This window comes from Lissotriton helveticus, chromosome 4_1 (genome assembly GCF_964261635.1).
Source record: "Lissotriton helveticus chromosome 4_1, aLisHel1.1, whole genome shotgun sequence".
Taxonomy (NCBI): domain Eukaryota; kingdom Metazoa; phylum Chordata; class Amphibia; order Caudata; family Salamandridae; genus Lissotriton; species Lissotriton helveticus.
The window spans coordinates 442,460,304-442,475,556 of NC_136063.1; the positions used below are offsets into that span (position 1 = coordinate 442,460,304).

The window sequence follows — 15,253 nt, forward strand, 5'->3', positions numbered from 1 at the left end:
ATGAAGGATTTTTTTCATATGTTTATTGTAAATAAAATTGTGATATCGATCTCTTCGTTTTGTATTGATATAGGTAGCAATTCTCTGCCAGTTCCTTCGAGAAATAGACTATAAGACTGCATTTAAAGCTTTGCAGGAACAGAACAGGTAAATTCATTTTATGGTGCATACTAATGATAAACAGTGTGCCATCAGACGAGGTTTACAATTATTTTGTCTCTTTCAGCCATGATGCCATGGACTCGTACTACGATTATATCTGGGATGTCACCATTTTGGAGTATTTGACATGTATCCTTTCTTTAGAAGAAAATGCAAAAATTTCACAACTTGCACAAAATATGTTGCCTTTCGTATTACAGTATACTGCACATGTAAGGACAGCAAATGTAACTGTTCATAAGATTCACAAGAACTCCCTCAACTAATGCTTCGGAATTATGTGCATATGTTAACTTTACACTTCCACTTTCAGGTCCGTGGAAAATCTGCAGGTTTATCATTTCATTCAAAAAGCAAACGGGGCTTGATATTTTCTCTTTTTAACTCCACCTGAAACCTATTTTCCCAGAATAATTTCTTCTGCACACCATGAAATAAGTACTAGCTCAGCAGTTTACCACTTACCCCAGCTACTAGGTCGAAGAGTGCAGATTGGGTGTGAAAAACAAACCAGGCGGGATTCACAAAGGTAACATACACTGTTGCGTAAGTTTACACTTTTCGGTATTCACAAATTGCACTTTTGTAGTAACTTACAATTTTGAAGTAACTTCCTCTTTTGTACTGAGTCCAGCACTGCACATGGCCAAGCATTGGTACTGCAATGCCCTCCCATAGTAAATAGTGGAGCAGCACCATGCCGGTCTCGGTCGCAATCAAGTGGAAGGTCCACGGGTGTGGTTACGAAGTTCGGAATCTTCGTCGCACTTGAAGTCATCAGGCCACTCAAGTAAGTCCCACAAGAAGTCAATGAAGTCTTAGACTTAGCCACATCCATTGGCTGGAGACACAAGGGAGCATCGACACTCTAGACCTAGCTCCGAGGTTGAGCCAGGGCCTGGGTCAGCTCCAAGCCTCTTCAAGTTTCTGGGACCAGAGCAGCCCCCACTCAATTTCAGGAGTTGTATGAGGCTATGTGCCTCATCTTTGAGTGACTTGCTCTACCAGAGTACCTTTGGGCCCGCAGGTTCGGGAAGGACCCCTTCTGTTTCCACTCCAGCAGTTCCTGCCCCAACGCCAGTCGGACCCCTTGGATCCATAGTCTGAATCCAGACCTGCACCAGTCAAACCACTTCGACCATCTGCGGTGCCGGTCCCGATGTCAATGCTCCCGGTGTCCCCCCTGCAGCTCAGTCCCCATTCTGATCCCCGACACTGAGCCGGAGGGGCGTCGCCTGACTCCAACTGGAGCCAGAGCCTGATCTCTATTCCTTTGAGCAAGGACTTGGGGAGGAATGCGAGGGATCGCTGGACCCTGAGGAATGCCAGCCTTTAGACCCCGATATGGACTGGAGTGAGGATTTGGCAGAGGCCAGTGGACTGGATACTTCTGTAACTGGCATGCTTTCTTCTCCTACTGTGGCTAGGGATGAGGGAGCGCATTTGCTTTAGTGGTGAGAAGGGCAGCTAAGGTCCTGGACCTTCAGTTCCTCACACAACACCCTAAGCCAGAGAACTTGGTGGTTCAAGCCTCTACCTCCTCAGTAAATCCTGGGGCATTCCATAACACCCTACTGGATAGGTAATCCAAGTGGCTGGACACCTTGGGGAAGATTATGTTTTCTTCCACCAGCCTGGCACTGCGGTCCGCTAACACAGCATGCCCTTTGGGCCATTACTCCCATGCTCTATGAGATTCTTTAGTGCAGGTACTGCATGTGGTTCCGGAAGAGGTCTGGGCCATACTCCACCCAGGCTGTTGCCGACAAGGGAGATGTAGCTAAGTTCACAACCCGATGTGGACTAGATACCACCAACTTGCAGGACAGAGTGGTTTCAATGACAGTGGCCTTAAGGAGCCATGCCTGGCTGAGAGCAACTGGCTTTTCCAAGGATGTGTAAGCTTCGCTTACGGACATGTCTCTTCAGAGACCAGGAGGATTCAGCGCTGTAGTGCCTTAGGGACAGCAGGGCTATGGCCAGGTCCTTGGGCCTATCCATCGCCCCTCGTCATCCCCAAATCACCTTTTACTCCTTTCATGGCCACGGAAGGGATTTTCAGCCACATATCTACCGGTGCACAGACATAATATCGACTCCAAAATATCGTTTGGACAGAATATCGAGGAAAAAATATCGTTTGGACAAAATATCGACTGGACAGAATATCGACAGCCAAAATATCGTTTTTAAGGTAAGTGCAGTAATATCGACTGTAAATAATATAGAAAGTGAAAATATGTAAGTATATACTATAGATAGTAAAATAAATTGTTTTTATTTTTAGGGTTCAGGGTCAGTTTTGGGTTTTTGGGTAAAGGGGTATTTTTAGGGTTCAGAGTCAGTTTTGGGTTTTTGGGTAAAGGGGTATTTTTAGGGTTCAGGGTCAGTTTTCAGTTTTTGGGTAAAGGGGTATTTTTAGGGTTCAGGGTCAGTTTTCAGTTTTTGGGTAAAGGGGTATTTTTAGGGTTCAGGGTCAGTTTTCAGTTTTTGGGTAAAGGGGTATTTTTAGGGTTCAGGGTCAGTTTTCAGTTTTTGGGTAAAGGGGTATTTTTAGGGTTCAGGGTCAGTTTTCAGTTTTTGGGTAAAGGGGTATTTTTAGGGTTCAGAGTCAGTTTTCAGTTTTTGGGTAAAGGGGTATTTTTAGGGTTCAGGGTCAGTTTTCAGTTTTTGGGTAAAGGGGTATTTTTAGGGTTCAGGGTCAGTTTTCAGTTTTTGGGTAAAGGGGTATTTTTAGGGTTCAGGGTCAGTTTTCAGTTTTTGGGTAAAGGGGTATTTTTAGGGTTCAGAGTCAGTTTTCAGTTTTTGGGTAAAGGGGTATTTTTAGGGTTCAGGGTCAGTTTTCAGTTTTTGGGTATTATTTTATTATATTTTATTACTATATATATATGTTTAATAAATATGAAATAAAAAAATATTTATTTAACTTTCATTAATTATTTAATTATTATAAGTTAATTTAAGTAATTTTAAGTATATTTTAGTAATTAATTATTAATATTAATTTAATTTAACACTGTTTTTAGTAAATACGATATTTTTTACAACTATATTTTTGTAAACGATATTTTGTACTCGATATTTTTGTACTTACCTGTTTGTACATACAAACTCGATATTTTTGCTGTAGATATTTTTTCCTCGATATTTTGGGTAGTCGATATTTTGGTAGTCGATATTCTTTCAGTGATCCATATCTACCCTCCCAGCCACCTCAGTGCGCAAGCTTCCTAGCCTCTGCATGACCGAGGATGCAGTACCCACATACCTCGTGGGTCAGGCAGCCAGAGGTCGGGCTACTCCAATCCAACCTCCAGCAGCCCCAGCCTCCATACCCTTATAGTTTGGCCTTATACCATGAGGGGCACCCAGTAGGAGGCAGGATATGCCATCACCTGCTCCACGGGCGTTCTTTTACATTGGACCGATGAGTTTTGCAGATTGGAGTGGCTACTACTCATCCACCCTGCCTTTTGTGACTACCCCTTCACCAATTCCACCTGCTTTCTACAGGATGATAGAGGACCATCATTCCTTACTCCGCCACAAAGTGACGTCTCTCTAAGTCAAGCGAACCATAGAGAGGGTGCTGATGCCGGAAATAGGTTGTGGTTGCTATTCCTGCTACTTTTTGGTGCCCAAGAAAGACAGAGGCCTTCTTCCTATCCTTGACCTGCACCCTCTCAATTTCTTACTCAAGAAGGAGAAGTTCAAAATGCTCACGCTTGCACAAGTCCTGTCTGCCCTGGACCCAGGAGGACATGTATTTCCACATTCCTGTCCTCCCTACCCACAGACATTACTTGCGGTTCACGGTGGGCCATGAGCACTTTCAGTTTGTGGTGCTCCCTTTTGGCCTTACCAGCACCCTCAGGTTTTCACCAAGGTGTTGGCAGGGGTTGCACCTCATCTGCGCAGATCAGGGATTCTAGTCTTCCCCAGTCTTGATGACTGGCTGTTGAAGATGGACTCAGCTCATGTTGTCATCTCCCACTTCCAGAATACCCTCTATCAAGGGAAGGCTAGTGCAGGTGTTCACGGACAACACCCCCGCCATATGGTACTGCAACAAACTGTGGGGTGTGGTCGTGGTCCCTTTGTCAGGAGGCCCTGCGTCTTTGGACATGGTTGGAACATCAGGGCATTTCCCTGGTGGTTCAACACATGGCAGTTTCCCTGAACACCAGGGCGGGCGAACTCAGCCGTCGATGCCTAGCGAATATATGATAAAATCCCGCATTATTTTTTTCCGCGGGGAATCACAGCGCGGTCGTTATCACGACCGCGTTGTGATTCCGCATACCATTACTCCGCAAGTCGTTGTTAGAGGGGGGACGCTGGAAGTTGGAATAGTATAATTTACTATTCCAACTCCAGTCAGTGCGGATACTAGGGAAGGTGTTGGGTTTTAAATCCAACACCTCCCCCCCCCCCCCCCCCTCCGCAAGTCGTTGTTCCAAATTGCGGAGTAATGGTATGCGGAATCACAACGTGGTTGTGATAATGACCGCGCTGTGATTCCCCGCGGAGATAAAGTTTCATTGTAAACGTTGTTTACCATGCCTAGCGGATCATGAGTGGCATCTCCATCTGAATGTCCCTTTCAGCGGTGGGGAGAGCCTTGGTTAGATCTGTTTGCCTCTACTGAAAACATGCAATATCAGCAGTTTTGCGTGTTGGAGTTTCCAAGGCAGCTGTTGCTTGAAGACGCTTTTCATCTCACATGAAGCTCAGGCCTGCAATATGCCTTTCCGCCCATACCACTCCTGCCCAGAGAGCTCAAGAACATCAGGAGCGACCGGGCCAGAGTCATTCTTGTGGCTCCAGACTGGGCACTGAGAGTCTGGTATCCCAAGCTTCTCCAGTTGAGCATCGATCCTCTGATCAGGCAGCCCTTTCGGAAGGACCTTCTGTCGCAGCAGCAGGGGAGGGTCCTCAAACTGAACCTGTCAACTCTCCACCTTCTTGCATGGAGATTGAGCGGCAGTAGTTGACAGCAATCGACCTCCCTTCCGAAGTCTTTAATGTTATTTTGGCAGCAAGTTGTCTCTCTACCAAGACCGTATACACCTGCCGGTGGAGCAAATTTGTAAAATATTGTACAGAAAGATCTATTGATCCTCTTTCTGCTCCCCTCTCTCAAGTCTTATTGTTTATTTTGACCAATGCACAGTTCTAGCCTTTCAGCATTGTCTGCCTTCTTGGGGCTGCCAGACCAACCCTCTTTATTTAAATTCCCTATTGTTTATTGGTCTCTTGAGGGGCTTGTACATATGTGCCCACCTGCCCCTTTCATCATGCCTCAGTGGGACCTTCATTTGGTTATCACTTTCCTGATGTTGCTCTCCTCTGGCTGCACAACTGCCCTCTCCGGCTGCTTGTCATCAAAACAGCCTTTTTAGTGGCAATAACTTCTGCCAGGAGAGTTAGAGAATTGCAGACTCTGTCATGCAAGACTTCCTACCTGGCCATCTTCCCTGATAAGTTGGTGCTTCGCAGTAGGGCCTCTTTTTTACCAAAAGTGGTAACACCATTCCACGTGGGGCAATCAGTCACCTTGCCCGCTTTCTGCACTCCTCCATCTGGATCCAAAAGAACATTGTCATTCTACCATGACCACAATAAAGAGTTCCGGGTGGACAACCAACATTTCGTGGGGTATGTTGGATCAGAGAAAGGTTGTGCAGTGCAGAAGAGGACTATCTCGCAATGGGTCGTCCTCTGCATCAAAATTTGCTATGCTCTGGCAAAAAAGCTGCCTACTGAAGGCTTAAGGGCCCATTCCACCAGAGCTAAGGCATTGCAACGTGGAGTTCCAGTCCTCAACATTTGTCAGGCAGCAATATGGGTATCCCTGCACATCACATGTTTACCAAGCACTATTGCCTCGACTGTCAAGCCAGAGAGGACTGTCTTTTTGGCCGCACTGTCCTGCAGGACTTCCTGATCTAACCTTGTCCGAAGTTCCTCCTCTGGGTATGGTCTTGCTTGGGTATCTATTCAAAGGTAAGGAATCTGCGACTAGATGTCTCTATCAGATGTACAGGAATCTTTCAGTAACGCCTTATCTGGTAGAGACCTGATCTAGCCGCAGATTCCTTACCGGCGGACAGGTTTTTAAGGTCAGGGCTGTTCCCTCTTAGGGCCCAAGTTGTTCTAAACACACCAATATTCGTGCACTTCATGGCTCGGGTATCCTGGTGTGGAAAGTTGTGAAAAGTGGCACCTATATAGGTGACGCGGACGTCACTTTTGGCATGGACAACGATGTCACGTGGAGCCGACCAATGCCACCTACGGGCATTATGTCTAAATTATGTCTCTAGCAGAGAAGGTGTTACCGAAAGTAAGTAACTTGTCCAATAAAAGGCACTTCCATTAGCATTTCAGGAGTTTGATTTACACATTCTTGAGCGGTTCTTTCACAAGAGTGAAAATCCATTTTTCGGGAATATGTATTCTGTCTGTGCCCTTTCCTTAATCGCTGTTAAAGATCTTCATCATAAAAGAGGAGAGACAGACAAAAGGCAAATTGCAGTAAGTAACTGAATGAAATATTCTGAGATTTGAAAAATAAGAGATCTGACATCTTCTGGCCCCCTACCCCACTCTTCTTGACTTTTAGATGAAAGAAGACTTTTAACGTTGCAGGGCATTTATTTTTGAGTGTTTTGTGGTAAATATTGCTCCCCAAATGCAATGACTAGCAGTACTTTTCAAAAGAAAGTCCACAGCATTGATCTGTCCATCATACAATAAAGAATGCTTCCATAAAAGAAACAACAAAAAGGTTATGTTAATGTGAAGTTCATATTAGACTTATTATTTTTGGGGAGTTTGTTTAGGTCTGCCAAGACCTTTTGATTATTATATATATTTACATATATATATATATATATATGTGTGCGCGCCTACAAAACGCAATTGCTCCTGTTGCATCATAGGTGTGTTGAGGTATTGAACACGTTATAAATCTTTGCATTGAAGAGTAACCGTGTGTGCAGGAGGCATTTGATGACTTATGTTCAGCATGTTCCACACAAGTTTAAGTACCATGTAAGTTCTGTAAGGAACCTTGAGCTATTCGACAGAATCGTCACAGCATGACAATTTCTACATAACACAGAAGACTGTGCACCAGGGACTAACCTATGTATATTTGCTTCTTTTGCTTCAGAAGATCTTCAGACCTAGGTGTTTTTAAGCAAATAGTGTTTTTTTAACAAGTGTTGCATAGAGTGTACACTGTTCTTAGTAAATAATTTTTAATACTGAAGTGTACTTCTCATGAATTTCAAACAGTGTGGTACTCTCCGTAGAGTAAACACTGTTTACAATACCAACTTTTCTACCCATACAAGCTTTATTTCTCAGTGTAGGTTTGGTGACTGTGAGGAGTTGGACACAGATAAAAGCTGTGCATAGTAGGGTATTACTTTTGGAACAGACTTAGAGTTTCTTGAGTAACTTGGCTTTTTCTGTACAATTAGTAGACCTGTTGAACACTGTGTGCAATGAGGGTTTCCCATGTATCTGTGGTTGATTGTTGATGTGAACTAGGCTGACTGGTGTAGGGTCAATGTTGCAAATAACATATGCTTGCTACACCTAAAGGTATTGTATCTGAAATGGTATTAATGATTCATAATGTTCTGAGCTATTATGTACTTACTTTTAGGCCTCTAATGCCATACTAGTTTATAGAGTAATGTGTACAAAAGAAGCTTAGATGATATCCGTGATATCATCAATGATGTCATCTGTGATATCATTTGAGATGGCATCAGTGATGTCACAAATGATGTCATAGAACATGTCATTAGTGATTTAATATGTGAGGCCACATAAACGGTGCATGGCCGGGCGAAAGTGAAAGTTAGCTATGCTAACTAACTTTTACATTTCTGTGGTTGTTTTAGTTCAAAACGTTAATGTTGTCTCTCACATATTCACATAACTATGTTACTTTAACCTTTGTTATTTTTCATTGGGTTTTTAAGGTTTTTTTCTTTCTAAATCAAAAACAGATCTTTATATCACACCTAACTATAACCTTTCTTTAACCTTTGGGTTTTTCAGTGAATTTCTAGGATTTTTTTTTTTAACATATGGTCATATTTCTTTACCGTGCCTAAAACCAACCCGCAGTCGCACACCACCATCGGCTGTGCGCCTCGGGGAGTTGTCCGCAATGTCAAAGTGATGTCATTTTAGATGTCATCAGTGATGTCACTGACCATGACATGAGTGATGTAATTTATGAGGTCATAAGCAGTGCATTGCGGGGGCGTGAGTTAAAGTTAGCTCAGCTGACTATAACAGCTGACTTTCTCTGGTTTTGTACGAGTGAAATGATAGCCTAACTATAACGTCCCTTTAACTTTTTTCAGTGACTAAATGTATGTATATATTTATATATATATATATATGTATATATATATATATATATATATATATATATATATATGTATGTATGTATGCTTCGGTATCTAATCTAAGGTGAGAAATCTTGGTTAAGTCTCTATCTGAAGATCAAGTTACTTAAGTTCTGTAACACTTTTTATGATAGAGACTCTATCTAACCACATACTCCTCACTGACCCTCCCTGTTCTGCGACATGGGCTGTTCTCCGACATGGGCTGTTCTCCATAAATATCCCATTAGACACTGACTGGTCAAACATTGCTTTTTATGTGGCTCTGTGTTTAAAGCACGGAAATAGTCACGAAAGAAACTGATGCCAGCAAGCTAGGGCGGCACATATATGGGCACCGCGTTGGCACTTCCGCCGCAGATGATGCCAAAGTGGAGGCGGTTGATACCACCTCCGTGCACACAGAGGTACTGGTCAAGATTTTCCGGATCCAGTCTGATGCCTGGGGAATACTCTTAAGGTGAGTAATCAGCAGGTAGAAATAGACTGTACCAGAAAAGGCGTTACCAAAAGTAAATAAACTTGTTTTTATATCCTCAATTTTTTTTTTAAATTGAGGAAACATGCTATCATCTAGCTCTATCTTCAAGGCTCCTGGGCATCCCCAGTAGGGACAAATGATACATTATTTTAAAATGTGGTGCCCGATTTTGTGTATGAAAAGCTTGTGTTGTGTGTCTTTATTAAAAACAAATGTGGTAATAGTATGGTTTCTGTAAGACTTTTGTTTGTGTAAATTATTTGACTCCATGGTAATGGTGTTGGAAGATCTATATTTTTCATGAAAAATGTTGTAGGTAACCCCTTTCTATGTTGTTGGTGTCAGAATTGATAACATCAAAAGTAAATATAAACGTATAACTGGTTGACTGAAAAAAAAGATACAAAAGAAGGTTTTATATAGGGATTTTTAGGGGGTGCAGTTAACGCATGTTTACTTCCTCCCCTAACTGCATCAATTTACATGCCATTTCAAGTTGACAAATCCACTTTCTGAGTACTTTGCATCATCTGGCATAAGCCATAAAGCACCATGTTCATGCATTTCATAATAAACACAGCCTTATGGTTTTGGGCTTTAACCGTACAGGTATATCAACATATCAGCATGCTGGTCAGTTCTCCAGAACTTCCAAACGCAGTTTGCAGAGCTCCTTCTCAATGTGGGCAGACTGTTTTAAGCACCTTTTTACACAGTGAGTTTCTTCTAGGGCACTCAAGCCATGCCTTCATTATGTGTGGCATTGCCATGGTTTGTTAACAGAACCTCATGAAGGGGAACAAAACATGTGTTTACTTGTAAAGCTAGTTGTCCCCATGCTTTTTCTCAGAGACCACTCTGTCTCTCTCTAGAAATGAGTTGTTTTTTTAAAACCTGTGGTGTGGTTATTACAAGGTGCTGTACCATGGGTCCTGTGACTTCATTTGAATATACTACATTTGATTTGTTTTGCATCTAGTTGATGCTCTTCGTCTGTGTATTTCATGTGCAATTTAGTTCCTCACTTGGGTCCAGCTTCTAAATTGGTTAATTCGTCTTTGTCCCCTTTTGCATAAGATTTTGTGTCACACCCGGGTGCTACCATATATGAGGATGTTACTTGTGCTTTATTTTGCTTTATGATAATTACTTCAAATTGTCTTATTCTGGACATCTGATAGAGACTTCTAGCCGCAGATTCCTTCACGTAGAATTATCCCCAGGTGTGAGACTGGATCTGGAAACTTTTTGCCACAGCATCCCTGCGCGCCGGGGCGACATCACGCGACTCCGCCCAGGCGAGGTCCGCGCACATGACATCAGCGAGATCACATAAGCCCCACCCCGGCGCGCCCATGTCAGTTTTCTTCGGAGAACTTTTTGCGTCTCTCTAGGTCGACCTACTCCCCTCGATCAGCTTCGGCAGACGGCTCAGATACGGCCGTGGTTGCCTTCCTCGTCCTTCTCCGATGTTGCGAGAGCGTCGCACCCCGGTGGGTATGTGTCGCAGTTTGTCCCCGGGGGCTGGTGTTCGGCCTTCCAGGGGCGGGGGCTCTCCGCGGGTGATGCGGCACTGCGTGTCGTCCTCCTCCTATCCACTGTTTCCCGGTGAGGGGCGTTGAGAGTCCAGATGGAGACATACGCGGCAGCTTTGCGGGCTTCACTGGTGTCTCCTCCTCCTTCCCCTCCTGAGGCGTCGACGGATCCCTTGCCTCGCGCGGGGCCCTCCGCGACGCCACCGGCGGCTCCGGCCCCAGCGCCGACTGCTTCAGATCCAGGATTGGAGGATGTGGTGCTGTTGGGGTGCGGCCCCTCTGGGGTCCCTCCTTCAGGCCACGGCGCCTCTGTCTCGCCCCAAATTCCGCAGGAGTCCCTGTGGTGTCGCGGGAGGTCGCCGGGGCTCGGGTCGCATCCTTAAGCCCCGCTCGGCCCTCTGGGCAGGCAAAGGCACTGTCCAAGGCTGAGCTGATGCCGCCAAGGCGCCGGTGTCTGCTTCAGGCAACGCCACATGGGTCGGTGACCTCTCCTCGTCCCGCTCTGGGTCAAGGTGGGGTGGGGACTCCTCGTCCCCCTCCGGGCCCTTCTCGTTCATCCCCGCGGGCGGCTGCCTCATCGGAGAGCGAGTGGGAGGTTGATTCGCCCCTGGCGCCACCGCATGGGTCGCTGGACCGCCTCCGCAACACGGCTCTGGTGTTAGGGAGATCTTACTCCCCTTTGAGGGTTCGCTCCTTTCCTCCCTGACGGGAGCTTAGAGGCGTTCCGCCTCAGGGGATCTGGTGCCTCAACACCTTCTGCACCGACACCTTCCGGCGCCACGTGACCCGGTGTGCCTCTCCCTCCACCCCTCTGCTGCCAGTCCACTTTTGAAGACCACTTTCCCCTCCCTGCTGCCACCTAAGGCAGACCCAAGAGACCTCAAGAACTTCCGACCCATCTTTCTGCTCCCCTTCTCGGCCAAGGTCATCGAGAAAATAGTCAACAGACAGCTAACCTGATACTTCGAAGAAAACAGAATCCTGGACCCTCCCTAGTCGGGGTTCCGCAGCAACCACAGCACCAAGACTGCACTCATCGCAGCCACCGACGGCATCAGGACCCTGCCGGACAATGGTGAGACCGCAGCACTCATCCTCCTAGACCTCTCCACCGCTTTCAACACCGTCTGCCACCGCACTCTACGCGCACACCTCCAAGCTGCAGGGATCCGAGACAAGGCTCTGGAATGGACCACCTCCTTCCTATCCGGCAGAACCCAGAGCGTCCTCCTCCCCCCATTCCGTTCCAAAGCCTCTGAAATCATCTGCGGCGTACCCCAGGGATCCTCCCTCAGCCCGACACTGTTCAACATTTACATGGCCCCGCTCGCACATGTCGCCCGACAGCATGATCTCAACATAATCTCCTACACCGACAACACTCAACTGATTCTCTCCCTCACCAAGAAACCCATCACAGCCAAGGCTAACGTTCACGAAGGAATGAAGGCCGTCGCCGACTGGATGAAGATCATCCGTCTGAAGCTGAACTCGGACAAGACGGAGGTCCTCATCCTCGGATCCAACTCTTCAGCCTGGGATGACTCCTGGTGGCCGACGGCACTGGGGGCAGCCCTGACACCCACCGACCACGCACGCAACCTGGGAATCATCCTCGACTCAATGTTCTCAATGACCAAGCAAGTCAACGCCGTATCCTCCTCCTGCTTCAACACCCTCCGCATGCTCCGCAAGATCTACAGATGGATCCCGACAGATACAAGAGACAGTCACCCAGGCCCTCGTCAGCAGCAGACTCGACTACGGAAACACCCTCTACGCGGGAGCCCCCACCAAGCTCATCAAACGACTACAACACATCCAAAACACCTCGGCACAGCTGATCCTCGACGTACCACGACACCGCCCCATCACCCCCCCACTTGAGAAACCTGCACTGGCTCCCCGTCAACAAGAGGATATCCTTCAAGCTCCTCATCCACGCACACAGAGCACTCCACAAGACCGGCCCAGCCTACCTCAACAGACTGCTCTCCTTCTACATCCCCAACCGTCAGCTTCGCTCTGCCTACCTCTCACTCGCCACCGTCCCCCGCATCCGAAGAACAACCACAGGCGGGAGATCTTTCTCCCACCTCGCCGCCAAGATATGGAACACCGTCCCACTGAGCGTACGACAGACCCAAGACCTGCTGACCTTCAGGAGAATACTCAAGACCTGGCTGTTTGATCAGTAGCGGCCCCCCTTCCCAGCGCCTTGAGACCCTCGCGGGTATGTAGTGCGCTTTACAAATGATTGATTGACTGTTGACCCTGCCATCCTAGGAGGCTTGCTGGTTGGACTCTTGGGGGCCCAACATGTTCGCCTCAACCAGTGCTGCCCTGCGGGCCCTTAACACCTTGTGTGTATTGGTGAGGGCCTCCTCTTGTTTATGGGACTCGGCTGAGTCTCTAGGATCCGCGGCTTTCCAGGAGACTGTTCAGGTGGACTTACGGCGTCATGCTTTGAATGGACGGGAGCTAGCGGCGTTTATTCTCCGCTCCACTCTGGACATTTCGGAGGTGGTGGGCCGGGCCATGGCTTCCTCAGTCGCCCTCCGTTGCCATGCTTGACTTCGGGACAGCGTGTTCCCTGAGAATATTCGGGAGCGGATCATTGATCTTCCGTTTGATGGCAGCTTGTTGTTCCATGCCCGGCTGATTCTGCCATCCAGAGGTTCCTATAGGGGCTCCGTCCTCCCCCACCTCCTACTCCTTCGCCTTTTCTCCTCCTACACCTTCCCCTCCTCAGTGACTGCTGGGTTGAGCTGGGTTTGGGCCTTTTGGATGCCCTCGCTATGGATGGTGTTTCCTGGCATGGAGTCCTCCTTGATGGGATTTTGGCATTGTTGGCTGCTGGACGGCCCTTGTTGCCGGTGTGTTTTTTTTGCTGGAGTAGTTACACAGACTTGGCCCTGAGATTAGGCCTTCTGTTTTTCTTTGGGCTGATGTCAAGCTTTCCGCAGGGCTGTTTTTCCCCTGTGACACTTTTGCTTTCTCCTCTGCTGCGGAAGTTCTTCCAAGGAGGGTTCCGTGTCTTTGGACTTGCCATACCCTATGTGGGGTAGTGGTAGCTGTTATATAGCTCTGTTCTGCTGTGGAGTGCTGGTTGCCTTCGGTGCTTGTTCTCCATGGCTTTTCTGTATGTTGCTATTGCTTCTTGAGGTTGTGTGCGCGATCCTTGTAGTCCGGGCATTCCCTCTTCTTCCCGCTCTTGTGCTGAGAGCTGGGATGCTTCTGTGTCCTTCTTGCTTCTGGCGGCTTATGCTTTGGCTGCCGTTCTGGCTGGCCTGTTGCCTTCCCTCTGGGTGGGATCATCTCTTTCCTTGGTTTCCTTGGTCCCTCTAGGCTTCTTCTGGTTCCTCTGCCTGTCCTGGCGTTGGGTGAAAGCTCTGATGCCTTAGGGGTGGAGCAGGGTGCTTCGGCCTCTCCGGCCTTGCCCTTGGTCCCTCTGTAGGGAGTGTGCAGGCCCCTTCACTCTTCCTTCTTCCTCCTACATCCATCTTGGGGTTGCTGGTGTTTGACTTGTGGGGGTCCTCTTGCCTGGTAGGGACGAGTTTACTTCCCTGGTCTACTGGTCTGGTCCCCTGTGGGCACCTGTCCTGTCCAGACTAGTAGGGTCCTTTTGCAGACCCTTGTTCCCCGTGGGTATTGCTAGGGTATCTATTCTATGTGAAAGAATCTGCGGCTAGTAGGCTCTATCAGATGTACGAGTTACTTACCTTGGGTAACGATGTATCTGGTAGAGACGATTCTAGCTGCAGATTCCTTCACGGCCCACCCTTCCTTCCGGTTCTGCGAGGACCCCTGGGCTGGTCTTCGGTACTCGCCTCCCGGTGGAGGGGGCTATGTCCTCTGTGAGTACCTTCTTTTGCTCTTTACGGGGGCTCCGTCTGGTTGCTGTTCTTCCCTCCTCCTTGCTTCTAGGAAGTTTGGGTTCTGGTGCTCCTATGCCCCGCTGCTCTGGCTGATCCAGGTTGGGGAGGTTTGCCTCCAATCTCTACCCTCCCTCCCTTCCTCTTATTGCTAAGGGTCCTGGCCCCTCTGCCTCTTTTGATTTGGGGTCCTTTGGTCGTCCTTACTCCTGTTTCTTGGGGGGTGGTTGCCCTCTATGCTGGGTGGTTTGGAAGTTGGTTGTTCCTGACGGTTGGGACTGTCTCCCTTTCCTTGTTTCGGGGTGTGGGTTGTAGGCCGGCTACAGGTGTCATGACTTTTTACACAGGTTCCATGTCTCCGAGGGAGGGGGGGGTGGCTGTCTATGTATTGGCAGGGTGGCTGCTCAGGACTCTGCTCTGTTCTTCTTTCTCTCCCTGCACTTGGACACTGCGGTGTTGCACTGTTTCCTATGGGGTCTCTTCCCTTTTTGTATACTCTTTTGCACACTTCCCACGCTCCCACAGTTTTTTGTCTGGTTGCTCCGCGTTGTGGTGCGGAAAAGTTCTCAGAAGAAAACTGATGTAGGAGCGTTGGGGTGGGGCTTATGTGACCTCACTGACGTCACGTGCGTGTACGACGCTTGGGCGGAGTCACGTGATGTCGCCCTGCCCCTGGTGCGCAGGGATGCTGTGGCAAAAAGTTTCCGGATCCAGTCTCATGCCTGGGAATAATTCTACGGGAAGGAAGCTGCGGCTAGAATCATC

The 15,253-nt window shown here is 47.7% G+C and overlaps 1 protein-coding gene across 2 annotated transcripts in view; it reads left to right on the forward strand.

Annotated features, from left to right (window-relative positions):
• The window catches only part of INTS8 (integrator complex subunit 8), a 552,137-nt gene that overhangs the window by 501,433 nt on the left and 35,451 nt on the right, over window positions 1-15,253 (forward strand). The window contains exons 25-27 of one of the 2 annotated variants that reach the window (XM_078687009.1): window positions 78-147; window positions 227-291; window positions 6,656-6,699. In XM_078687009.1, the coding sequence (XP_078543135.1) occupies window positions 78-147; window positions 227-291; window positions 6,656-6,699 (179 nt within the window). Of the gene's footprint in view, window positions 1-73; window positions 148-226; window positions 292-6,655; window positions 6,700-15,253 lie in introns of both variants that reach the window. The other variant, XM_078687008.1, reaches the window with a different exon arrangement.